At 42.4% G+C, this 27,186-nt stretch overlaps 1 protein-coding gene across 2 annotated transcripts; it reads right to left on the bottom strand.

Annotated features, from left to right (window-relative positions):
* Positions 1–9,299: 9,299 nt before the first annotated feature.
* HAPSTR1 (HUWE1 associated protein modifying stress responses) lies at positions 9,300–26,844 on the bottom strand. 2 transcript variants are annotated; one of them, XM_069809920.1, is made up of 4 exons: positions 26,402–26,844; positions 25,358–25,438; positions 20,919–21,194; positions 9,300–12,662 (listed from the first exon to the last, which is right to left on the bottom strand). In XM_069809920.1, exons 1-4 carry the CDS (start codon positions 26,619–26,621, stop codon positions 12,418–12,420), a joined length of 822 nt encoding a protein of 273 aa, XP_069666021.1. In that variant the 5' UTR covers positions 26,622–26,844; the 3' UTR covers positions 9,300–12,417. The 2 variants fall into 2 exon arrangements, with proteins under 2 accessions (XP_069666021.1, XP_069666020.1); XM_069809919.1 differs by lacking the exon at positions 26,402–26,844 and adding an exon at positions 25,937–26,189.
* Positions 26,845–27,186: the final 342 nt, after the last annotated feature.

The raw sequence follows: 27,186 nt of genomic DNA, 5'->3' as shown, positions 1-27,186 counted from the left end.
CCCGCCTAAACAAAAATAAATTCTGGAAGCCCGAATAAAAGGCGCACGGTGCGAGCACCAAAGCATTCGCTGGTGGACGCGCGGGACGTGAGGTGCCCAGTACGGTGCAGGGACGCAGCTCCCCGAGAACGGGGCCAGCTCGGGCCGGCAAAGAGCAGGGGGACAACGGCACCTCTCCCTTACACCAACTCCCTTACACCAGCTCCCTTCTCTGGCACAGTAACGGCCCGATTAACCTGCCGCGAAGGTACCGCCTTCGTGTAACCGGGAGGGCTGAACCACTGCGCGAAGGTAACAGCCTCGACATGGGGGAAACCTTGGTCCTCTTCCCTGCATAATCGTTTCCTAGTCATGCCCATCCCTTATAATAATTCTACTTGTTTCAGTACTGGTACGCTTCTTGTCCAGCTCCCTCAATTTCTTCTCGATGCCCAGACAACAGGAAAGCCGCAGCCAAGGAGCGTGGAGCAGGCACCAGGATGGGGTGCGTGTGGGGAGATGATGGCTGCGGGGGGACAGCGGTGATCAGCAGAAGCTGCAGAGACATTCCCGTTACGTGAGCCCGATGGCAGTGTAAGCACACCCTGTCGGGATTTTTCCAGGGCCCACATGGGAGCAGATGATGCTGGGCACTGTCTCCACACTGGCACGCAGGGCGGGCACCGCACGGGCACTCACTTCACCATGTGAGGTTTGTCCAAGAGCTTCGAGCAGCCCAGGGAAGTCAACTCATACCAGAGCCCGATGTAAGCCCCAGCGCAGGATGGGGAGACAAAGACGAAAGGGTTTCCATGTTATTTACATGCCAGGGTGAGACACCTACCAGCCAGCAGCACCAGTGAACACTGTGGGCAAGGCGAGCAAATGCAGGGCTCAACAGGCACACCCTGCCCACCTGAGGAAAAGCAGGCAGAGATAAGGCTAGCAGGGACCCCTCGGTGTCCCCACGGACATGCACGGCAAAAGCTGACTTAGCAATGAAACCTGCACTGTGCTGTCTTCTCCACACCTCCCATACGAGGTGGCTTTTCCAATACAGGACAAGGATCTCCCTCCCACAGAACCAGGCAGGTCATGACTTGGGACGTGGAGACTGGCCTTTCCTCTAAGCTCTGCTTGTCCCAACTCTTTCTTCTAACAGGGAGGAAGATGATGCCTGCTAACCTGTATCAGACATTTCTTCTCTCCCCGCCTGCGCTTGCACTACCCTCTGCTCTCCAGCTTCACCTCCAAACCCTGTGGTACGCTGAGGGATCCCAGTCACAGCTACGCTGAACTGCTGGGAGTGAGTTTTCCCAGACCCTGGGGCACACAGAAGAAAAGCAAGCACTCTGTTCCACTCCTCATTTTGAAGGAGCATTAATATTTTATCATCAATTCTTTCTTTTTTCATTTTGCATTTCTTGATCATGTCCTGTGTGGAAACAAAGTTCAGAGAAAGGAAAAGAAAGCAAATTAATGTTGTTTAATTTGCAATGTGTTATTGGTTTCATTATGTGAAATGCTAAGCCTGGATTTTACCACATGGATTAAGCGTCATGCTGGCAGATAATGGAAACAATATGTCCACAAATGTAAAACTGAGAATGAGATACAAGTTGCAGAAGCGGGAAAGCACACGGCATCACTCCGTCGGCTGCTTCGTGCATCACCCTGCAGCAACCAAGGCATCAGCCTGAGCCTCACCCAGCTGGGCTGGGCAGTGCCACAGGTTGTACCAGATCACCTGGAAAGCATCTTGGCCATCTTGTCAGCCATTTCGTTGCTGTCTGAGGAGAGTTAACTTTGGGCTAGATATGCAAGAGTTACTCTTGTCTAATGAAGTTATGATTATGGAGATTACACGAACTCTACTGATATATTTGAAAGCTTAAACGTAGGAAACTTACAGGATTAACAAAAAGTGACGGTTTCAGCACCAAGGGCCTGCAAAGCTGCCTTCAGCCACTGAGAAAGGAGGAAAGCAGGCTGTCAGGATGTATTTTGATTTTCACAAGGGACAGATGACAGCACGTAGCTCTTTTAAGGATACAAATACAGCTAGTAAATTCAAGAGAGATTTTCTGTTCCATAGTTCTGTTCATCTGATGATCTTAGAGTTCATCAGCTAAAAAAAGCATCCATTCCTCATCAGTTGCACTAGTAGGCAAAGGCATTGTTAGGATGCAGACCCACCGGTGAAGAATGCAGACCCAGCCCTGCCATCACATAGCACAGCCATTGGCACAACCTGCTGGATGCCACATACCGAAAGATAAATCTGGGCTAAAACACAAGCAGCAAAACTCCTCCAGAGCTTGGGAGAGCCAGGATTCCTTCCCTGCACCTTGGGCTGCCCACGTCACCTTCTTTTCTCTGCTAGTTAATGTGGGGGCTCATCCGCTTTTTTAAAGCATTGTTTAGGCAGTAGCTGGATCGCTGTCACATTATGGGTATGCGCTGGAGCGAGGCTCCCAAAACATCAGGGGCACCACCACGTGGGATTTACGGGGCACATCATCTCTGATGGATTTTCTCCTCCTGCTCTCCACTTGCATGCTGTAAACATCAAGAGTACTGCAGGTCACCCATCGCTGGGAGGTTCACCCCTCTTCTTTCCTGCTGCTGACGGGCTGCGAGGCTGCACCATGGGAAGGAGCTCCTCTGATTCACACTCCCAAGCAGTGGAAATGGGCACAGATCCATAAAGCAGCTGAAGATCTGGCTCCACTTGACAGTAGTTTTATCTGAGATTGCAATGAACTTGACTAGAGGGTGCCAGCTGGATTGCTCTGGGAACCATATTTATAGATAACACTTGAAAGGACAAGTTCAAGGTGATGGCCCCTGGTGGCCCCTTTTCATATTCCTTAGAGAGATCCTTATTCACACCTACCCGAGTGCTTGCCAGGCAGGTTGGAGAGATAGCAGATAATAGAGTTAAGGCACGAAGGTTTGGCTAAGTCCCCTCTTTCCACTTTTGTTTGGGTATCCTGTTAACTAGAACCATACGAGCAAGCCTGAAATTGTATAAAATCTTATCGTACAATCTGGTTTTTGTTCCTGACAAATTACACCCTGTTCTCCCTCCATACCCAGATTTTATTTGCTACCAAACATCAGCCTTTGCAGAAAACAACTGTAGACTTCACCTGCACCTGCCCCCCAGTCAACACTTGGGCACTAGGAGCTTGCTTTCTTCTCCAGCCACCCGACAGGAGCACCGCTGCCGCTGTGCCCCACACCACAGCCAACACCTGATCTGCAACACGGCTACACATTCTTCAGGCCAAAACTTCGTTTTCGTGGTCAGAGCAGTACATTTCTTTCTGTAAGCAACGAGATGCTCAGTGCAGTAACAGCGTATCAGCACTTTTCAGAGCCGTCATCCTCCTGCCTCCCAGCACAGCTCATATGACTCGTTACTTGACTCTGGACGTTTTGCTTTACAAAGAACATTTCAAAATCATTGGCAAGAGTCACCAGAGGGATTATTTTTGCTTGCTGAATGACTGGTTTTCAAAGGGGTAAAGGGACTGGGCATGCCAGTTAAATAATCCCAAGGGCTCTTTGCATTGCTTTAAAGCTTGGAGAAACTCAGAGATACTTTAAAGCATCAGCATCATCCCCATGAAATCCCCTGTGATAGAAACAGAGATGCCTCCACTGAGCCTAAACTATGTACCAAACTATGGCTTAAAAAAGCTATTCTTCTCCATACTAGTGCATCATGCCTTTATTCGGGAACTTAAGCCACTTGTTTTATGGAGCTCTAAGCAATAGAGCATGTGGGCAGTAGTAAAAATGACTTTTTTGAAGTCACCCAAGCCATCAGTTGGCCAGTAGAGCCAATGCTGAACCAGGGACAGCAGGAATACAAAGCTACTCCAATCTAAGCTTAAGAGTTACTGTAGTTGAGGGCTAGTTCACTTCACCTTCCAATGTTCCTGTACCACCTCTTGCCCATCACTTATTCCTTAAGTTCTTCAAGAGGGTCTCCTGCTGACCAGCTGTACAGAGTCTAGGGGTCTCAGTGGAGCCTTCTAACTCCATGTTAATTCAACTACCAGAAGGACTTACGGGTCCACCTAGAGCACTGCACTGGGCAAGTTTATGGTTGTGCAGGTTGTGGGAATCTGCCTTTAGATTTGCCATCTCTGCTCGGAACAGCTGTGGCAAAATAGCTGCACAAGGGGGACAAAAAAGTTGACAGTGTTATCTCAAATCCACACGCACCAGTAAATGATGGGATGGAAAGTTAGTCTCAATTGAAAGCTGCTTGGTTAACATAGAAAGACAACCTGGTGGGTTACCCATCAGCAGCGCTGGGAACCTCATGCATCTTTACATCTGTATAAACACTTTAATGAAATATAAATGCAGAACTTGGGTATCTGTAGATTTGATCACACGATTTACTACAAGTGGTAACAGAGCAGCCTCTGATGCACTGACAGGTACCAGAGCTACCTGGCTTCTCAAGTCTGCCCCCATTTTTGGAACACTCCAGTGACATCTCTGATCTGTCCAGCTCACCTTCTGAAGATGCAAGAAAATGTCAGTTACGTTAAAAGTATTCCAGTATTGTCATAGTGATATCATAACCTGGGAGTCTAAGTAAAAAAAACCAAACAAACAAAAAAAAAAACCCACTACCACTGCAGTATGCACTTGCAAGAGCCTGTGGCCAACAGGTAGTATCTAGGTTCCTCTCAAACCAGAATATTTAATATATTCAATATTATTTTTTACATTTGCCACTAGTTTTGGTTATGAGTTTGACATATCCTTGAAAGGAAAGATGCTTAGCCAGGACCTGCTGCTTAATCTCAGTGGAATACACAGAAGTCTGACTATTTCAGGGAGTAAAAAAATTGAAGTAATGCAATTCCAGTTCATAGCAAACAAACTCAGGCACTGGAACAACTTCAAAAATCTGCATTTCTGGAAATCTTAGACTGGAACAGAGTAACTCTAATCCACATTCTACTTTTAAGGCAATATCCCAGGTTTGTGAAAAAAACTTTTCAAGCCACCATTAGTCTACCTGATGCTTTTCTGAATCTTCAGCACAGACAGCATCCAGTAAGTGGAAAGCTTTAGACTTTTATAACTGATATGATTTTACCATTTGTCTCCAGTAAGTCATAAAAGAAACGGACATAACAGAGCTTTAACTGATTATGTCTAATCTGTGTTGATAGTTTCAGTTTTCGACCGTTTCCCCTCTATCAGATCACATCAAAATGTACACCAATAGAAGCTAACATACAAAGTTTCCTCCAGATTTTGTAGCATCACTTACCAGTCTGCCACAGCATTAACGAGGAGAGGCTTTGGCCTCAATACAGAAGCACTTAGCTACTCCTAATTGGAATTTCGCCTCTTCGAAAATGGGATTTTTATGACTTAAAGTCATAAAAGTGTCCGCTCTGGCGGACACTTTCCTGTCATTTGGAGGTGGTGTTTCCATCAGCTGAGCAGACGATGTACTGCAAACATCCACCCCCAAACAACTCTGTTACTTCAAAGCCCATGAAACACACAACACAGAGGTAAGAAATTGAAGTAGTCAAATTTAGGACCAGCTTCTACTTTGCAGGACTGCATATCCTTAGGAGGTTATGGAGTAGCAATTTTGATAGAATGACCTTTATGCTTCCAGAGGCGTATGCGCCTCATAGGAAAGGAAAATTGTCTGTTCCTAAGTTATCATCAGTGGTCGGTTGTTATTTGAGCAGCAGGTGCTACTTGGCAGCAAGAACACCAGTGTCTTTTACCCCACCATGGATAAAACTGCATTGAGAAGGACAGCATAGACTAAATCCTAGACTAACTCAGGTGGAAAGGGAGCCCAGGAGATTACCTGGTCCAACTCCTGCTCAAAGCAGGTCCAAGAGCAGGATGCTCTCAGCTGTATCCATTTGAGTCCCGAGTATCTGCAGGGATATAGACCCCACAACCTGTGGGCAACCCAAGATTATGTTCATTTAAAAGAAACCCCACACGTATCATGTACAAGCACTTACCAGAAATATCTCGATGTTCAGAAAGGCTGCATTCAGCATGGGGAGATGCTCCTTGCATAGAAGAGGTCGGAATGAGCCACAGTCACAAACAGGAGGAAGAAAACCAGATGCAGGCACAGCTTGTGGGTGTATGCTTTAGGAAAGATCGAATCAACCTGAAAACTAACCCTGAAGGAACTCTCAGGCCTTCTTGTGTCGAAACTATTATTAAAGACCCCAGTTACTGGGATTTAAATATGTTGAACCCATTTCCCTGGAAAATTTCTATGTGGGAAAGGTGAATTGTCCATATTTTGGTAAATGCATCTAGGCGAAAGGAAATCTGAATTTTGGCAAGACCACATCCAAAGCTGTTACAGAGCAAGCAGCAGCAAACAAATCAGTTATTAAATCTAAGACTCCAAGTGAGTTGCACCACTGCACTGTCACCTGGCAGCACAAAAGCCTCTGCAGCTACAATATTCAGAGCATCTTAAGCAGTTTCCTACTCTGAAACCTACAATCATTTCAGTCATAAAGACTTTAAAATTCATTTTAACAGATAAGAATGCACCTTCACCGATTCATGTTAATGACAACAGCACCTCCAGGGAAAGAGGAAAAAAGCCTGCCTACCATGGGAGATCACAGGTGCTCTTCCACAGGGAGTCATTTAGATGTAGCCATGAAAGAGCAGACATAACTGCATGAGCTTTTCCAGCAGAAAGGCTTAGAGATGAAAGAAATAATACAAACTGTGGTGCTGTCAGTAAGATGAAGAGTTGGATTACTGGCAGAAAATTCAATGCAAGTTTCCAGAAAATGGCCCACCTTAGCTGAGAAGTCCACTTGCCTCTAAGCATAATCCACACGTTTCTTTTTGTTGGTGCTTTTAGAGAGAATAGGAAAACAGGTTTTAGAAAATTTTGTTGAAAATAGCATTAGTTATCTTCAGCTGTGCTTCATGAAATAGACATAGGGCAGCATCACTGTTGCCAAATTGTGGCAAAACTCTCTCCCTAGAGCTTTAAAACTTTAATTATACTCAAAAAAGCACAGTAGGTTTTTTAAAAAATAGCTACAAGACTGGCCTAAAGCATTCCAAAGATGCAAAGACTGTTGTGGTTTGAAAGTGGTCTAAAGATTGTTGATTTGCCGAGAGGCAATGCTATAGACAGCTGGAGTTATTAACTGTATGAGATCAAGTAATTACTCAAACAGGAGAACAAACTTGGTATTTTCTCCCCATCTTACTCTTGGTCTTGCATACTGCATTATAGGTAAGACAGACTCAAGGAACTAACTTCAAAACAAGAAAGCTAGGTTCAAAAAGTTATCAATATAAAACCAAAAATATGTATTAATAAAGCAACAAATGCCAACCTTAGGACTTTTCAGCATTGACCATACTCTGTGAGCAGACATACACATGGCTGTATGGGCAGGAGCTGAAAGTGACCCTATCAAAACTCCAGTAGAAACTTAGAACAAGATTCTTAGTATATCTAATTTAAATGCAAACATTTTGAATCCTCTGCTTTGATGTTTTGTAGAAAGGACACTAGATGTACAAAATACCACCAGAATTCTCGTGGCTTGAGTTTCAGAGCTGGAGAAGCATCGTGAGTTTCTTCCTGACAAAGATGTATTGTCACGGTGTAACACTATCTCACAAATGAGGACCCCAGTATTTCCTTTCATGCATAGCCTGCTGTTCTGTGGCATCCAGAACCAACTTTACCTTTACACTTAAAATAAAGTTGATACAAAAATGATGAAACGTTACAAAGCACGATTAAGAGTGGTCTTAGATGCCATCTTAAATTGATCAGTACTTTTTATACTGGAATTCAAGATTTTCTACAAACCATAGTGTATGCTCAACAGGCTCATAGCAGATTCCAACAAGGTCATACTCTGGTGCACTTCCCCACCACATCCCATCTTAGCCAATGAAAATACAGCCCTATGTACAGTCCCAGTGTTCAAAAAACCCAGAGAGCTGCTATAACATCAGCCACAAGCACAGCAGCATCACCACTCAAAACAAAGTCACATAGGAAATGCTGGAATCTCCTTACCCACTGAGAAACATTTAGCTTCCAAGTCTCCAATACAGAGCTAGGTGATGCTTCCATACTACACAGAAGTGGATTTGGTTGGTTTATTCACTACTGCCCTTGTGAGCTTGAGACACATTTAGTTCTCCTTTTGAGATGGTCTGAAAGGGGCCCAGTGAGAGAATGACAGCAGAAAGCACCAGTGTTGACTACAGAGCCATTTCATAAGCTCTCAGAGAAAGTTTACCAGCCTCTAACTATCCACAGGAGTTACACACCACCAAGGAAAGCTTTAGAGACAGGCACAGCTACTGACAAGTGCCAGTGCCTTCCTCATTACCTTAAATAACCAGAGGATCTAGCACCAGCAAGCCACAGGGCCTTGTGGCTGCCCCAGACGACCACACCAGCCCCAGCTGGTGCAGTGAACTCAGTGGAACACATCAGGTGTGCATTCCTCACTGCTGCCAAAATACTACTAGCTCCAGGCTAACATTTGAAAGAAGCTGGTTTTTTAGAAGTCATTTAAGAATACTTTCCAAATCCTCACTGGAACATTTTGCTGGCTAGAAGTGAAAAAATGTTAACATTAATTAAAAAAAAAAAAGACATTTTTAACTTAAAAGCTCCTGTGAAATAAAGCTTTCCTTCATGATGAAATTCAAAGACCTGGTGATGCAGCAAGGAAGTGGAAAATAGTTTGCAGGTTTAGGGACACCTATATAAAGCAGGAAAAGCTGCTAATTAAAGCACCTAATTTCACTTAAGTCCAAAAAGTCTTTTGCAAGAGATTGGAAAGCTCTACTACTGAAGTCAATACCACTTAACTTTCTGAAGAGGTTTTAAGTGGCACAGTTTAAGATGCTGCTCCTAATTATTAGTGATGTTAAACTCTACATGGTACAAATGTAACAGTACACCTCAATTCTCAACATCTTCATTAGCCCATAAAAGACAAAAAGGAAAGCCTCTTAAGTGTAGCTAGACTGAACAGCTACCATCAAATTGCATTCCTAATGAAAAATCCTACTCTGCAGAACCAAATAAGCCTGTCAACTTGCACTAATCATATCTTGTTTTGGGTTTACTGATGGACTGTATTATTCAGAAACTTAAATAACTACAAAGCAGCCCGATTAGTTGTATTTATTTTTTTTATTAGGTTTATTATGACTTAGAGTTTCTATTACTCCAGCTGGGTAAACCACATTTGAGAGTAAGTTTAACTGCAGGACTTCAGCTTCAGCCAAAATCATTTTTGCATTACTTTATTGTAATATAGATTTAAATTTAACATTTAAAACTTACTTCATTAATAAGCAAGCCAAGCTCAGTAGCTTCAGTGCAGGATGTACTTTATGTAACTTGCCGCACATTCATGTTAAATTTGATGTACATGGAGAAGAGACCGTCAACTATACGATTCATAGGAGAAAGCAAAAGTAAGCACCATTTTTACCAAACAGTTCTCAATTCAGTGTTTCTTACAGGAAATCAACTCACTTCTGGCTCCAAGAGCTACAGTTTGGATAATAGCTGAAAGCTATTTCCAGAACGTCAATTTTCTACACTGGCACAAGAAATAAGTCTTCAAAGCAACAGGTACTGGACTTTTTTTCTTTTTTTTTTTTTTTTTTAAGAGACAACCTGTTCTCTCGTTGTGTTTACCAGGTGAATACATGCATTTTTTGATCATTCTGGCAGAGGTTAAAAAAGAGCAAACAACAGTTGGGGCTAAACAAAAAACAATCAAAAAGTTGCCAAATATTTAAGGTACAAGCAAAAAACATTAATGCAACTAGTTTAATATCTAAGCCTGCTTTCTTTCAAAGAAAAATGGCACAAATTAAATAAAAAGCCAGGCAAATTTAGTTTTAGATGGTACTAGACTGAATTAATGCTTCAAAGCATTAACAGGATTTATTTCACTGCAAGAAAGGGGAGAAGTAATTTGAACAGGCTCTGTATACTTGGGCTAGACCAAAAACACTGTTACAGTTTAGTCCATATATGCAGAACTGATACCAATATGTGTTAACTTTACCACATGTAATAGTAAAGTGTGTTAGAAGTTGCAAAGCATAAGCATCTTAGTTGTATAAGCCAGTTAATGAATAAACAGAAGAGCTGAAGAATGGTTCTCACTCATGTCCTTTCTGTTCAGGACTCCAGATTTTTCTTTTGGAACAGAAAAATCCCTCTACCAACAGCCTAATAAATACTAACAGATATATTTAGATACCATCTTCAAAATCTTTGTTGAAAATGCAGTCTTCAAATGAAAACTAGCTTTATGCAGTATTAATATTTTACATAAAATAAGTCTTATGAATCGTAGTTAATAGCAGTAACTGAAATTAATGTATACTGAGTCTTCGGGCGATGTGCAAGTTTAACTGTGTAACACAGGTGGGGGTTTTGAACAGTTCTTACCATCTTGCTTTGGACAGTTCTTACACTTGTCCCATAAACTACAGAACCTCTAGCTACAGTGTTGTGCAACTGTTGACATCTTCAAGAGCTCTTCAAGGCAAAGAAATTTGATGGAAGCACCACAAAGCAAGGAAATCATGCTCTTCATAGAGTGCCTTGAATTCTAAGAATTTAACACATCATTGCTGTCTTGCCTTGGCTACAGAACACCAATGAGAGGACACCAGGGTAAAAAGGAGCAAAACTACAGTCAAGTCTGCTTCAAACAGGGAAGATAATACAAAAAAAGATCTGATTCTACAAGCACGTAAGCAAAAGTCTTGAAGAGCTGTGTATTAACATGGAGCTCAAGGTGCCTTAACTTAGCTAGAACACCATATTTTTTTTTAATTTTTTTTTTAGTATTGTGAATCTAGCATAGCTGCATTTCATCCAAGAATCAGTCTATGCTTCCAGTTAAAGCATGCATACCACCTCACTAAATACCCCTTCCCAACTTGCAGGTTTGGAGCTCTTCATTTTCTTATTCCTCCTGTATTACCCCTTTCCTAGGCAGAGATTTAGAGGCCCTAAAAGCCAGAGCTCTCCACCAAGGACTTGCTGCATCTACATGTAAAAATAGTTAGGACACTCTTTGAGACTGACACATATCCTTCCCCATCCAGAAATGGATTTGCAGCACATCAGTCTTGATCTCTAATTCAGTTTTAGATTATGCTTAAGTTATGGCAGCCAGAGTTCAATCCTATGAATGTAAGCTCAACACAATAAGAAAGCCATTTATCCTTTTTAATTCACCCTTATGGCATGTTTAGCCAGAGCTTTATAATCAACTTCCAGTTTTAAATTATTTTCTTAGCACTTCACAGAACCTGCATGTCACTCCCTCCTGAAGGAGATGGCATCACACAGAATCTTGTTTAAGTTAGTCCAAGTTTCCACACGTGACCAGAAGTCTTACTTGTCAGACCACACCGCCCCTTTTCCAACTAGTCCCCCTCACTCCCTCTCCTCCCACCCCTCCCCAGCAATGGGCAATTACTTCACAAGAAATGTAAAATGGGTATGGGTGTACACAAAACCTACCCTTCACTAATACTGAACAGAAAAGCCTATTTTCCAATTACAGGACATCTTTCTCTAAATTTAGGTCAGCACTGGTGCAGTCTGCACTGTGTATGATTACCACGAGGATAATACCAATAAGTACATATATTTTCTCAAACTGATTTAAAAGCCTATGAAGTTAATCGGGGAAAAGTTTAATATTGCTACTTCAGAGCACTAAAACACACAAAGTGAATCCAATAAAGATCCTTGTATTGATTCAATATTAAGTATTAATTGCATGACCATCATAGCACCTCTTTACATTATCACACAATCACCAGAATTATCAACTGCTTTTAAAACTAAAAAGGGTACAGTCCAATATTTATAACTTGCACACTGTTACTATATAGAAACTAGGTGCATGGTACAGTGCTGCAAAAATGGAAGCCTGCAGTTTTGACAAAGATGCCAAGTCATGTTGTAGACAATTTCAGTCAAACTGGCAATACTGTTTAAGCAAATACTCAACACAGCAGGAAATAAAGGACAAAAAAAGCATTCTATAACCAAATAAACATCTGAAATTTCCTTTCCCTTTAATACAAGTAAGGTCACTTTTAGCCTTGGAACGGATACATGTTCGCCTATGATGATCTTGCTAACTACTACACAATATCTGATGTCCTCTGCTAAGAATATAGTTTAAGAAAGCCGCAGTTACAAGAGGCATCTAATGTAATATCTAAAATTTCCTTTATGGCAATTATTTAATTCATTTGTCTTAAACAGTGAATATGGAAAGATGGCCTCATGTTTCCTTTTGAATAGTACTCTGAGGATCAAGTGGCTTTCAAGCAGCATGGTGGGTTTGAAATTTTTGCAGTTTAGATCATTCTGTTGCGTTTATGAGTTGGTGAGTCTGTAATGACATCGCCACACTGGGCTGAGGTACGCTTTCTAGTTCCACCATTGTCCAAGTGGAGTGCCATTTCTTCTGATATGAAAGTGTTCAAATCAACATCATGGAGTCCGTTTCTCCTTCGACTAGCATTGGAGCCACTGCTCACATGAGTGGGCGAGCCTGGGGTACTTGAGCGAACACTTATACTAGCCATTGCACCACTAAGACCTAGGGGAAAAAAAGAAAAAAGTATTTAGGTCAAGCAGTACAGAAGGTTAATTTCCCATGTGTGCCAGAAGGGATGACACTTATCTGACTTCTAGTGAGATGGTAAAGGCACTTCACCCTATTATTTGTACCACATTTATTTGAAGTCCAGACCACACCTTCCCAGCTTTCAGTCCATATAAGAATCTAGCAATTACTAGAACTGTTTTTTATGACATTAACAGTGAGCTTATATACCAGGTTGTAACAGCAAATGCTAGCTCCATAAGCATGACATGCTATTCAAAATACGTGTACTTACTCAAGAGTAGACTATTTCAATATAAAGGCTTCAAACTAGACCAACAGTTATACAGAAGGAAAATCCCCTACCAAGGGCTTTCCAGGTTGACCTGACTTGGTCTTGTTTCAAACACCACCACCCTCTTCCCTTTCACCCCCTCAGTCACTATGGTTCTAAAGATAACTGCAGTATGACAGCAGATCTTAGACAGGCGTGTACCACAGCTAGTTTTTAAATAAAAGCTTTATTTCATGGCTGCCGCTATTAGCCAACACATTAGTATTATCAGAATTCAGAAGAGGACCTAAAAATAACAAATAAGCCAAGCAAGACCACATGACAATCCCCCAAGATTTGCTATTGACAGATGTGATCCAAAACACTGTCCCAGGTACCCTGCAATTACTTTGTGTTCAGGTTATTAACGAAATGTTTAAAACAAAAGTTTATTTCTTATAGAAACAAGGCCATAAAAAAAGAAAACCACAAGCTTCACACTAATTTAAACTTTCTGTCTTCAGTAACATTACTATTACAACTTTGCAAAAGCAGGACATTCCAAAACATAAGTTTAGTAAGGGCTAGTACCTGAAAGCCTAACAATTCCACTCTATTTGGAATTCAGGCTGTATTTGTAGATAAACAGGAGCTCAGAGACAAAACAAACATCTTTGCTATCATAACCTCTTCAAATCTGAGTATTATTAAGAAAGTACAAAAACATCTGTTGGCCCTAGAAATAAACTAACAAAGCAAGGGTCATGCAGGAAGATGAAGAACAGCAGAACAAGATCTACATCTGTGTATATTTCTAGCAGTAAGAATAAGCAAATGTTAAGCTATCCAGGAAGATTTCTGTCTCAGTAACCTTCAAAATCTTGGGTGCTCTCAGAGGTTTTCTCCAGTCTCAAATACTCCACACCTTTGTCCAGTCATCATACATCTTGTGTGTGTGCAAAGCCATTTAATACACACCTGCACATGTGGTCAAGTAGGCCACCAGAAGTCACACACTGACAAGTAAAGCCTAACAAAACCTTATTTATTAGCTGCTGATAGGCCAAATAAGCAACTTCAGAGGCTCTCTGAGGAGAAGACTGCCAGAGCTACTAGATCAGTTGCCAGAAGCCTCAATTAGAAGATAAATTCTAAAACTATCTGCAGCAATGGCAGGTTGATATACAAGTCAGCATAGAACAGACCAACCAAGTTCACTCTATCATACATTACTGTTGAACAAACATTTAAAGCTTAGATCTTGTAACAGCACAGGTATAGTTTTACATAGATCAGGTATTATGCAACAACCAGCAGAAACAGCCACTAATCATTGATGCTTTCTTAGAGCTCTAAGTGATGTTCCAACACAACTCAGAAGCATAGTCTGAAGGCTGATAGGGACCCTGCAGGTTTTTTTTTTTAATATTAAAATCATCCTTCACTCACAATGGCAGAAAGTATTTAAACAGCAGAAGCTGTTTTAGTGAAAAGATAATTCAGGAACACAGTTTGTTCCAGTACTCCCAGGATTAAGGTCAAGCTTAAGTTTAAAGCCATTATGAAAAGAGGTTCCTATACACCTACCAAAGAAAGTAAAGCAGCTAATCGATGACATAAACGCATGAGCAAAAAGCCAATTCAGATGCCGTAACTTGGATAAACCACCAACACGCAAAATCTGGGCAGGTAACAAATCACTTCACAATTCAAAGACAACAGCAAGTTTAATTTCAACTAGCATGACATACATTAGAAAAAGCATTAATTCATCCTGTACATTTAAATTGGAAAAAATCTGACAGTGCACAGAAGGTGACATTGTTTCAAATCCAAACTGTTTGTAGAGATTTCCCCCCACATCACTATTCCAAGCAAAATTGCTCTGAACACACAAGTTCAGTGTTGTTAACTTCCACTGAGAGTCGACAGTTTATACCATTTAACAGTCATTTACTCTTATGCAACCCATAACCAAATGGCCAATATACTAATTCAGTTTTATCATGACATCTTTTCATTATCTCTAATGCCCAAGTAAGGAGAGAAAAATTATTCTAATTAAACCCAAAAACTGACCCGTGATGTGAGAATACATTTTGGCATCACTCAAGAACTATGTTTTTAAGTAGAGCCTTTTCAAACAACAAGCATTTTTTAAAATAGTAAATACAAAAGTCAGAATTAAAAGATGCATCTGTAATATGCTCCAGCATATTCTAAAACAGACTGCCAAGGTTTGCAAGCAATTCCTCAAGCAGGCATTGTCTTTCTAATATTTAGGTAATACTGAATCACTGCACATGTAAATACACAAACAACCTTCAGGAGATAATTAAGAAGTTAAAATCTTCAATCAAACCTGGTGTCAAAGGCAGGAGAGTACGTTTTAATTAATTTCTACAAAGATATGAGTACAAGGATATTGCATCACAACACGGACTTCTAGTTGCAGTTTCATCTTGCATCTCATACAGGTATTTAATACTGAACTAGCGAGGAACAGTCATTACTGAGTATGCTAACAGACTGAGTGACAATCTGGTATCAGTCACTGGCAGTTAACCATATTACATAGCACTACACATCAATCCAAGAAAGCAGAACTGTCAAACAAAGCATTTAGATCACAGTTTAGGATTGGGTAATCAAGCTAACATGGAAGAGTCAGAAAGAAAATTCAAGGCATGCACTGAAATATCAAGTTGCCATTTCATGGAAGCAACATCGAAGACTAATCAGCAATGCAATTGAAAAGATCTATTTTTCATTGACAGAGAAAAAGCATCTTTCAGGAGCTGTGATCCACAGTTCATTTTTTCTTGGAAAGGTGTTATAATGCAAAGAGGAAGTCTCAGAAAACCCATTTATTGTAAATTATTCTGAGTTTAAGTTTTCAGTGGACACTGAAACCTCTTCTCAAAGCATTTAACCATTTAAAGCAGTAAAGCAAGCAGTAATAGATATTAGGAAATAGCAAGATGACATGTTACTGTTAGCAACACCATTTTACAACCTCAGATTTCTGTATCGTGATTAACATAACCTAATAACAGGTACATCAATTTTGTGTATACAATAGGACAGATTCAACCAGCTACTAGTGTCTTTACTTCTTTCATGATCTCATGACCACCTTTGAAGGCTCCCACTGTTTTCTGCAGGAGATATTTCCTTTTTTACTAGAGGTCTTTAAGAAAGGACACATGGCTCTTTCTCCCTTTTTAAACTTGAAAGGATTGAATTGGAGGACACATCTAAAATATTCTGCAGTACTTATTACATTCTCATTCCTGCCACATCTTTCAGTCATCAACAATATGGCATTTCATAGCCAGTAATTTCAGAAAAAACTCTGCTTTTATCTGAAGCTACATTCTAAAGAATTTATTACAGTACTATTAGAAAAAGCTGAAGTATAGAAGAAATAGTTATAAATTAGCTAGTATTGGTCACAAGTTCTGATCTAGCTAATTTATAACTAAGTACTCTCCAAAACTATCAAGTAATTAGAATGTTTGGCTAAAAGTATATGTTTTATGGAGCATGAAATACTTAAGGTAAATAAAACTGTCAACTCAAAATTAGCAAGTTTATCAACACCAGCCTAACAAACTGTAAATGCCATTTTATCTGCACTATAACCATGTCCATAATATGAGTTATTCAGGTCACTACCACAGCATAATATAGCAGATAACTACTGTTCAGTATAGTCATAGTATTAACTATTGTTTTCCAGAAGTTTTAATCAGGAAGTATCAAAAAGAACATTCACGCTTAGGTAAGTATGACTAAAGCAGGATTAGTTAATAACCCCAGATAAATACAAAATGGCATGCAGATAGATCCTTGTCACTCCTCTATGTCATACTCACACTTTCACAGTACTGCTCAAAGAGCAAGTTTTAGCAGTACGTACCAGTACACAACTCTGATAGTTTTTGAAAGAGTTTAAAGGTTGTGTGTATATATAGCTATCAGAACACTGCTCTCTCATCCTCTCTTCTACCAACTGCTTCTTCTCCACTCTAACAACTGCTGATGTTTTATATTGCAGTTTAATATTTTGAGAAGAGACTAAGGAGGCCTAATGGAAATTCAGACTCTTTACAGGGGCCAAGCCACACACCTCTACATGCGAGAGCAAGGGTTCCCCACCCACCCCAAAGAGACTGAATCACACTAATGATATACACCAACATTAAAGTTAAGGAGCAAAAGAACACCCCCTCACTCTGCTGTTGCCCATTTACATCATTTTTAGTTAAGAATGCTCAAGTCTAATGCATTTCAGCGTTGTCTTCCCAAGCTTGCTTCTTCCCCCTCCTCAAATCATAGCATTTTCTCCCATTATGCTTGGAGAATGGTTTGTAAAGCATGTAGTACATCCCACACTAAAAGACCAAAGCATCATTTCAAACATGGACTGTGCACAGCCACCAGCACTGCAAGACTTAGTATGCTAGCTACAGCCAGGCAGAAAGTGACCTGGCACATGTCAGCTTTTGGGAATCTTACAACTATTAGGTCAGTTTGATGTAATTCTGCCATTTGGAGCTCTTCTCTTACAGAACTGGATATGGCAATATGCATCCAGAAAGTAGGTGAAGATACATCCATACCTATGCTAACCGCAATGACATTTTAGAGACTGGTAGAAGTTAAAAACCCAACTCTGTATTTGAGATGTTGAACAATAAAGGTATTATCTTCTACTATCACATCTTAAAATGCTAAGCATCATCAGATGCACAGTTTTTGAAGTTTCAGAAAAATCCACTTGAACTTCAGAGTAAAATAGCATATATTAAGCTAACTACTTAATAACTACTTAAGCTAACCACTCAGCTTTTCTTGAAGGCTTTAATTTCTTTCCAGGCATTCACAGTTTAAGTTTCCAGCCATGTTTTATTTCAAAAGTTACCCATCAGCCCACTAATAATGGAAAGCTGACAGATTTTGGAGATTTTTTTTAATTTACCAGAACTTACTCTCTTAAGAGACTACTTAGTTCCAAAACCTCATTCTCAAGTACCCTTAAATTACACTAAGGATTCCAGCAACAGCTGCACAGCATACATGCCACAGAGTTAAAAGGAAAGGTAGATCACATACTCCTTAAACATTGTGTCAGTATAGGGCTTTTTTTGTCATGATCATTTTGCTTTTAGTACTATAGCAAGTCTTGAAAGCAGACCAGTAGAGAAGAAAAAGTTTCCTTATAGCACAAAGACTACTGGTAACTAATATCACAAGATTAAATTTTGGGTTCAAAATCCCTAGCTGTCAAGAAAACTGTCAACCACCTTGTGGAGCTATAATATAGGTCAGATCTAACAAGGTTTGACATAGAAGAGGTAAGGTTAAAAACCCAATTTTAACAGATTTCTTTTCAGATGCAGCATACAGTTTTAAGATTGTGCTAATACCTAAAGATATTCTTCTCTAATGTTTTAGAGAAGGCATACACCTAGAATTCTGTTTGATGTTCCAGGAAATATTTAATTATTAGCTACTGTTACCATAGCTTCTTTCAAAGTTTTCAGATGTGATTATGAAGCATTTAGAGGTTATATGATCAAAATACAGGTATTTCCCCCATCAAAGAGCAAGATCAGCAAGTTATAGCACCATGGTCTTTAGAAATATATTAGTACTTATTGACTTTTCAGAAATAAACCAACTCTGCTTCCACAGATCTTTATTTGGTGTCATAGATTCATACCTATCCCTGCTTCACTAAAAGAGGTCTTGCTTAGAGCAGCAAAGTTTTAGCAATATCCCTCAAATCTAATTCAGCCCATCCATCATACCAATAGATAAATACTCCATTTCCACAGGAAGCCTACCAGCACAAAACAAAGCCTCACTCCTTTACATGCCAGGCAAAAATCCCCCTTTAAAGCCTTAGTCCTGAACACTTGCCAAGACTGCTACTCACTATCATAAGGTTTTCTCACAACACCTAGAAGCAGCAAATCCCTTTTAAACAGCCTGCCAAAAATGAAGATAAGCACTGCCCTACAGAGGATATGAATTTACATACACCTGAAGATCCTATGCAGGCTTCAATCAAAATAATAGTTCTGAGATGCCCTATGATAAATAGGAAAATAGTTTGGGAGACAGTTTAATCACAACTCCCTTAATGTTAAAGAAAAGGGTGGGGAGAAGCTGGAGGAATGCAGGCATTGTAGGCAATAACCTAAAAACAGTTATGAGGCCAAATACAAGCCTAGTCACTAAAGGATTATGACAAAAGCATTTGTGTCAAAGGCCAGATTGAAACCAGTATCAAGAGAACCTAATCCAGAAGGTGATTGACATAATCTTGTCAACCAGCTGATGAAGGGGAAGAGTGCATTTCTAGCCCCTGCAGTGCCAGTACAGGGCACAGAACTTCCTACAGTCCTCATGACCCTATATTACCTTTATGAAAGAAAACTTTACACCTCACAGTTCCAATTCCCATGCTATAGAGAACTGACTTCGATAAACCACCTCCATACAAAGCAGATGCTAAGAAACAATACAAGGACATGAAAAGAGCCATAATTACCAATAAAAATGCCTCTGAGTTTACTCTGCTTGAGACCTCACTGTGCTGAAGTGAGTCTACCTAGCTTACTCTCACCTGAGAGTAAGCCTTTATAATTAAAGCCAACTGCACACCAGATTCAACTACAGTTTCAAAAAACAAGATTTTTAAGAGGGTGTTTATCTCATCATATCAGGTGAGAGCCAGTTTCTGCAGTTGCTCTCCTCACAAAATTAGCTTTACCTACTGAACAAGCAATACTGGTGCACAGAATTCTCTAGCCAGCTTCCAACATGAGAAGGAAAACTGCCAAAAGCTACATGACTGGGTGGAAGCACACTTGACTGAAATGGCAACAGAGCAGCAAACAATACCAGAATTAGGCTGTCACCTAAACAGTGACAGTGTCTGGCTTATGTATCTTGAAAAACCACCACCACATAGCAGAAGCAAAGACTGCATTTTCAGGAATCCACTCATCTAATTAACTCATTAATTCCACCCCCCACTGAGAATACTGAGACAGTAAAAATTTCATTCAAGTGTCACAGGCTGTATTTCTAGATAGCTTGATTTTTACTTTTAGAATGGCCTACTATGTATACCTCAAGGTATCTGCTACCCTTTAGAATTTTAGAAGGCATAAAACCCACAGGTAAACTGCTTCATTTCACATCAGGAGCAATTTAAAACACATTCTTCTTTATCACTTGCTAGGTAATAGTCCAATACAGAATAAGCTACTGAATATTCCTATCTGAAAAGGATAAAAGATACACCACCAACAATTCAGTAGGACATTGGTAGACATTTAAGTTTGAAAGTGAAATAAAACCAAGTTCTGAACAGGACTCAATTATTACAATTATGTGCAAGTGAAGTACCCCTTCCAGGGTACTTTAAGTAGAATGCTAAACCATATTATCGAGTGCATCACAACAAGGGTACTAGAGTACAGGGAAGTACCCCAGAGAGAGAAGCTTCAAACATTAAATTCCCTCCCTAACCCCACAAAAATTTGCTAGTTATTTGTTAGTAGCCAAATCTTAATATTTAACTAGTTGCTAGCATAGTATTATCATTTTCTAAGAATTCTGTTTACTTCAGCATTGGCATGCCAAGTCTCTTCATGCTTCAAAAACACTACCAAGAGTTGATACTTAACTGCTGAGTTCACAGGCTGTAGAATATTACAGATTCAAACCTCATTTTTATACAATACCTTTTTCTCATTCAAAGTATTTGACTATGCAACTTTTCAGTAGCTAATATGCCTTATACATGCAAAAACTCCCTTGGAGAATGAAGGAAGTAACCTTCAGCTGGAACATCAGGTACATGACATATTACAATACCAACAATGACCAAGAGCCAGACATGCTTTAAGAACCCCCACCCAATTTTAACCAAGTAGTATTGAAAAAGTTACTGTTACCATGCAGAGCTATGGCTTCACGGAAGGGTTGCAAATCAGTCTCTACAGATGAGCTAGTTTCTGTTGAAGTAGCTCTGTTAGGGGATACTACAGTCAGTCTTGGGGGAGCTCTAGAATTTCTTGGAGGAGGAACTTTTCCACATAGGAAGCTGATCAAGTCTTCTCTACGAATAGTTCTTCTGCGTTTTTTAACCCAAGCTAACACATCCTTATTCCGACGCTGATAGCCAATCTGAATTCCTACATCAAAGCTTCGCTGATGGACATCCACACTTTCTGCAAGAAGACAGAAAAAAGTTTTCTTAAGTGTTACAGATAGAGCAACATGTAGTATGGCACATCACTGATACCGCTTTCTGTCAACCATGGGAAAGAAGTATATCTTCTACAGGTTACTGTAATGCAATACCAAGTTAGCTGTAACAAATTAGCAGCATTGAAGATGAGTCCTATTAAACCTAAAGAGAATATTAGCAAAAAAGTTCCACTCTCTTTACAAGAGAAAGTCAACAGCAACTCAAGCACCACCTAAATAGCATTTACTATAATTCAGGTCAACACCACAGCACTGTTTATGAAACCATATTGTACCAACATTAAAAACACACTTTGAGCTCATCAGTCTGAGGAAGGTACTTAAATCAACAGACAGTGCACTTTAGGAGACACACTCTTAAAGTGCATCAGTACAGTCAGGAAACCCCACATAAAGGAATACCTGTTTTTCTTGATTCTGATAGGTAAGGAATTTTCAGAAAACTCAGATTTCTTTAGAGTCCTTCTAAGTTTCATCTGAATTTCAACTGCAGAGGCAATTCACAGGAGGCCATAGTTTTGAAACTAGTTAGAACACAAGCGTCCCCAACGCCTTTCAATTAGGCAACATACCATTTACAAAGGAAGTCTAAGAAAATTCCCTTCCCCATTTAAGATCCCATTGCAAATTTGATATACAAAAGCTTTAAACACATACTACTTGCAATTAATCCTACAACAAAGTGCAGTTTCATTCTCCATGGATGTACCTGGTCACCTGTGCGCATCAGTTACAACTGTGCCTCTGAGAAACACCCTTAAATGCCTTGTATTACATTGCTTTCAAAGTACAAAGGTAAGTGCATTTCTAGCTAGTAGTTTAAGTATGAGTAAATTTCAGACAACAGTAACAGGTGGGACAAACCCTATTCCCTACTCAATTACACTCATCTTGTTTGTCATAGATTTGTTATCAGACCTTTGCCAACAGCTATTTCAGTTTTATGAAAATTACTGCTATGTTGCTCTTGCTCCATTAAAAGACATCAACATATCCACTCTAATTTCATTTACTCAATTTCCATAGGTTGTTTTTTTTTTTTAATCTGGCAGATAAAAACAGCTTCTTATATTCTTGCTTTACTAATGAAGTCCAACACAAGAGCCATTTGCCCACAACAATATTAAGAGATTTATTTAAGAACAGCTGTCAAAGATATTGGTTTACAGGTAAGCAGTGACATACACATCTAATCTAGTTTTCTCACACTCAAAAAACCAAAAATAATCGCTATTAAATGCTATCCTTAGACTTATATTCTAAGGCACCACTGCATGGTCCACAAAAGACAGCACTAAAATCTACACTATCAAAGAGCAGCACTTCAAACATAACACGACCTACGAAAAAAGAAAAACATCTCAGATTGAACATAGTTAAATCTTGCAGCTTTTAGAATATAGGCTATACAGGTATACATAGAGTACACTTAACATGTTCATTACTTTTATGCACTCAAAGAGTATTTTGCCTATGCTGCTTTGTAATCAAAAGGCTAGATCTACAAATGCTAATTCCTGTGAAAGCAATGGCAACATGACAGATTATTCCTCCAGCCATTTTAGACTCCACAGCACTCACAGTAAAAGCTACCCAAACACTTTGGAGCCACTTTGGAAACTGACAATATTCCTTTAATCACTTCCTGAAATACCATGAGAAAGTCCTTCGGAGAGGTGAGGAACCCAGCTTTATGTCAATAACCTGCCTTCCTTGTATATGAGAATGCTTTACAAAGGACTTGGAACTAGTTATGAGGTCAAACACACTAACTACTGATGTAGCCTGGACAAATTTCAAGCATCATTACCCTGGGAAAGATTACATTTTTATGGTAAAAGCTACAACTACTTTGCTTACAAAGTTAAGCTGGCAAAATATAAGCAGTCAAGTTGCATATATTCTGAAACTACTAAGTCAAAACTAACATTAGCAAACATTCAGATTTTTTTTTTTTTTAATAAAAATAAGGTAAACTGTAAGCTCAGAAGCCTTACTCTAATATATGCCTAAGACTTTCTACAGTGGCCTTAAGTTCTAAATCCTGTGTTACAATCCATGCCTTCACTTTAGTGCCATCTGGAAGATAAGCAAATGTCTTTAAATGCAGCCTCTATCACCAGCACCAATCAGAAATTTGTGATCCAAGACCTTCATAGTGTGATGCAATATTAAACTTCTAATCTATTTTCAGAAAAAATGGTGACATTCAAGACATCATGGCATTCTCCTTATGCACTATTCCTCATGTAGCTCTTGTTAAAAAGAATTTTGATGCTTTAAAAATCCAGATCAGAAACCTAGCTGACAGAGCAAGAGGCAGTTTGTGGTGTTCATTTTACCACACCAAATACTTCTCCAGCATTTTGACAGAGTCCTCCAAAACACAAACATTACTGAGTATGTGAGAAACAACAGGAGATTTTTGAAGAGCCATGATCATCACTAGGGAAGGCAAATTCACATTAAGACACTTCAACTTGCCCGGTATGCCAGCATCTAGCTGGTTCTACCTGTGTTCTCAACAAGTTTCTACCCACTTGGAAGTTAATTTAAAATTGAAAGATGGCAGTTCTGAGTAACTGAGGTACCTCAGCACTTAAAGATTTGTTTTAAGGAAAGATTTGTTTCAGGTGCTGCTCCTTGAAGTATATTACATTACACCCAGCAAAAGACAGCTTCCTACCTAAATTCCAGTTTCCCTGATCACCATGTACATACTCTTCTGTTAATCACATTATTGCCGAAAAATAGGGCTCATTTTGCCTATAGCACAAGTAATCCAAGTGATTTAACCAAAAATAAACAGCCTAAGTGTTTGCAGTAAGGATGCTGTAAGGGAGAGCAATGTCATTTGTAAAAAAAAAAAAAAGACTATAATTATTCCAGACAGTTTATTAAGACTACCTGCTGCTACTCTAGCACCATGCTCAAGTGACTAGTGTCCCAGACCATGTTCTAGTGACCCACTCCCTCAGGCCAACACCTACCCCGTTATGTGATGTGCTGCCCCTTTATATGACCTATGACACATACACAACATTCAAATCCACTTTCTGCAGCAGTCAAGTCTCTGGCAGTGAGCATTATGCATCTACATTTCCTCCTTGCTCTGTCCACATCTGTCAGAAACCTGATCAGCCATCACAAACATGTTACTAAGTTCAATGGCTTAAAGCAAATCCAAAATGGGAAAACTGGAGACAATAAAGAATGTGCAAATAGAACTATAGATAGTGCTGTGCAGACCAAGAAAAAAAATCAAAAAATCAAACTACAAGTCAGAAGAACAACATTTTGGAACTTTAAAGTTTCTTCCTTCCTAGGAATGGAAAACAGTAACAATGAGAATCACACTGTGCCAACTTAAGCCTCCACTGATATAGATATCATTTTCGTACAATCTTTTAAACAAACTAGAAACCACCGAATGATTCTTCTGCAGACAAGAATTCTTGTGACAACCCAAAGAACAGCAGAGTTCAGAAATGGATCCTGACAGATAGAAACACACAGTAAAACAGCACAAAAGCACAGACACATGCAGGGTGCACTCTTATCAAAGTTTTGGCTAACACTGCTTTCTTACAGCCACCTCGGGACACAGTCATAATGACATTTTAGTGCTTCAAATGAACTGGGAGGCTTAAAGCTCACTATCACAAGAAGATAAAACTTTGTAAAATTCTGCATGGCCATTATATCACAAACACTAAACCCAACCTAAGCTTCACTGCAAATGTACATATCTTATACTGATATCCCAACATTTAATACAACATGAAAACTACAAAACACAGGAAATTTAAGTACTTTTTAATAGGCCCTTGCACTCTTCCCTTGAATTCAGGAGAGCAAGCCACACATTAAAAAGATCCTTTTTTTCAAGGGTCTCGAAGTAAAACAGCTTTTAACTTATTAGTCACCAACATGAGGCAACAGAAAAGATTCAGCTACCATCAGCTAAAGTGGCCCAGGGAAAACTTGCAAGATTCAGGAAGCAGTCTCGGGTTAGATTTTATCAGGGTGAATAAGAGACATTAACAGGCCCTGCTTATGAGTAAGCCGGGGCAGGAGGCAGAGTGGGGCTGCCGGGGCAGCGGGGAGGGGGGTAGCCCCTTACCTTTGTAGAGGTTGGTGACCGCAGTGGCCGCGTTCTGGAAGGGGACCCAGAGGGAAAGCCCCGGCTGCTGGCACACCCGGTCTGCAGGGAGGGAAGGACACACGCTGTTTATTTTGGAGTCACCAACTCCGAACGGCCATGTTAGGTTTCGCCATTTTGTTCCACCTTCCGAAGGCAACTCGGGATCAGGGCCCAGAAGGGCCGGGCCGCCGGCGGCCCGGTCCCGGGCAGCGGGCGCGGCGGCGGCTCCCCCAGCCCGCCGGGGAAGGGCCCTGCCCGGCCCCCGCCCGCAGCCCCCGCCGCACAATGGGGCCGGCCCCTCACTTCGCCATTTTGTCGGGAGCCTCTTCCCTGGGCTGGGCGTCGGGAGCCGCCGCCGGGGCCGGGCTTCCCGGTCTGCCCCCACGCTCCCCGCCCCCGGAGCCCGCCGCCCCCCGGGCATTCGCGGGGCTCGCCCCCGCCGCCCGGGACCCCCCCGCCGCCGCCCGCCCCCCCCCCCACCGAGGCCGCTCTCCGCCGGAGCGCCCAGCCTCCCTCCCCGGGGCCGGCAGGGCCCACCGGCCGCCCTCGCGGGCCTACCCCTCCGCCAGCCGCCCGTCCGGGGGCGGGGGTGCCCAGGCCGGGCCAACGCAAGAGCACGGCCCGGCGGCTCCGCCGGCCCAGGCCGCTCCGCCGGAGGCCGCGAAGGGCGATGTCCGGGCAGCGGCGGCGGTTCCCCCTCACGCCATTTTGTTTTCCCGTCTGCCTCTATGGACGGGCGCGGAGCCCCCGGGCCGGAAGCCCGCTCCTCCCCCTGCCCAGGCCGCTCTCGCCGCCACATCCCCTTTGTAACGCCGCGGCCCCGCTCCCACCCCACCCCCGGCGGCTCCGCGGCCGCCCCGAGCCCCAGCGCCCACCCCCACCCCTCCGCCGCCACATCTCCGGGCCCGGCCTCGGCCCCAAGCCCACCGCGCTCGGGCTCCACCGCCCGCCAAGCCCCGTCCCGCCCCAGCCGCCTTAGCAGTGCCCCCCCCCCCCCCCCCCCACCTCGCCCGCGGCACTCACCCTTGTAGAGCTGCGCCACGGCGGTGGCCGAGTTCTGGAAGAGGTGCCAGAGCTTCTGCTGCTTGTGCTCGGGCTGCGCCGCCGCCTCGTCCTGCAGCTCCGGGGCCAGCGCCTCCTCCTGCTCGGCCTCGGCCAGGCACTGCCGCTCCCACTTGCTGAACCAGTGCTCGGGCCCGTGCTCCTGGATCTCCGCCTCGCCCTCCTCCTTCTTGTCCTCCATCCTCCGGCCGGCTCCGCGTCCCTCCCCGCCGCCGCCGCGCAGGCCCGGCTCCGCCGGACAGCCGCGCTCGCCTCCGCTCCGCCGCTGGGCCGGCTCTACCTCACCCCCATGCTCCCGGGCCGGAGCCCGGTCCCTCCATCCGCCGGCTCCAAACACACTGAGCGCCGGCGCCGCCCCGAGCCCAGTAAAAGCCCGTCGGAGACGCCTGGGAACCTGCTGCCGCCCAGCCCCCGCCGCCCAACTGGCCGCCGCCGCCCCGGCACCTCCGGTTTGAACGGCACCTCCGGCCCTCACTGGGCCGCCCGCACGCCCATCAAGCGGAACGCGCCGGGGGGCGGGGCCCGAGCGCAAGATGGGTTACGCCGTCACAGCGGCCGTGCGCAGGCGCCGTCGAGCCGCGGGACGCAGACGCGGCGGCCTTCCCCCACCGCCGCCTTCCCCCGCCGCCGCCGCCGCCCGGCCCCGCCCCCTGGCGTGATGCGCCGGGCCCTGCGGCGGCTCCGCCCGCCGCCGCCCCCCGCCCCGCAGCCGGGCCCGGGTCGCAGCCGGCGCCGGCCTGGCCGGC

Source organism: Haliaeetus albicilla, chromosome 22, assembly GCF_947461875.1.
Source record: "Haliaeetus albicilla chromosome 22, bHalAlb1.1, whole genome shotgun sequence".
In the NCBI taxonomy this organism is placed as follows: Eukaryota; Metazoa; Chordata; class Aves; order Accipitriformes; family Accipitridae; genus Haliaeetus; species Haliaeetus albicilla.
This window is presented reverse-complemented; position numbering and strand designations above follow the sequence as displayed.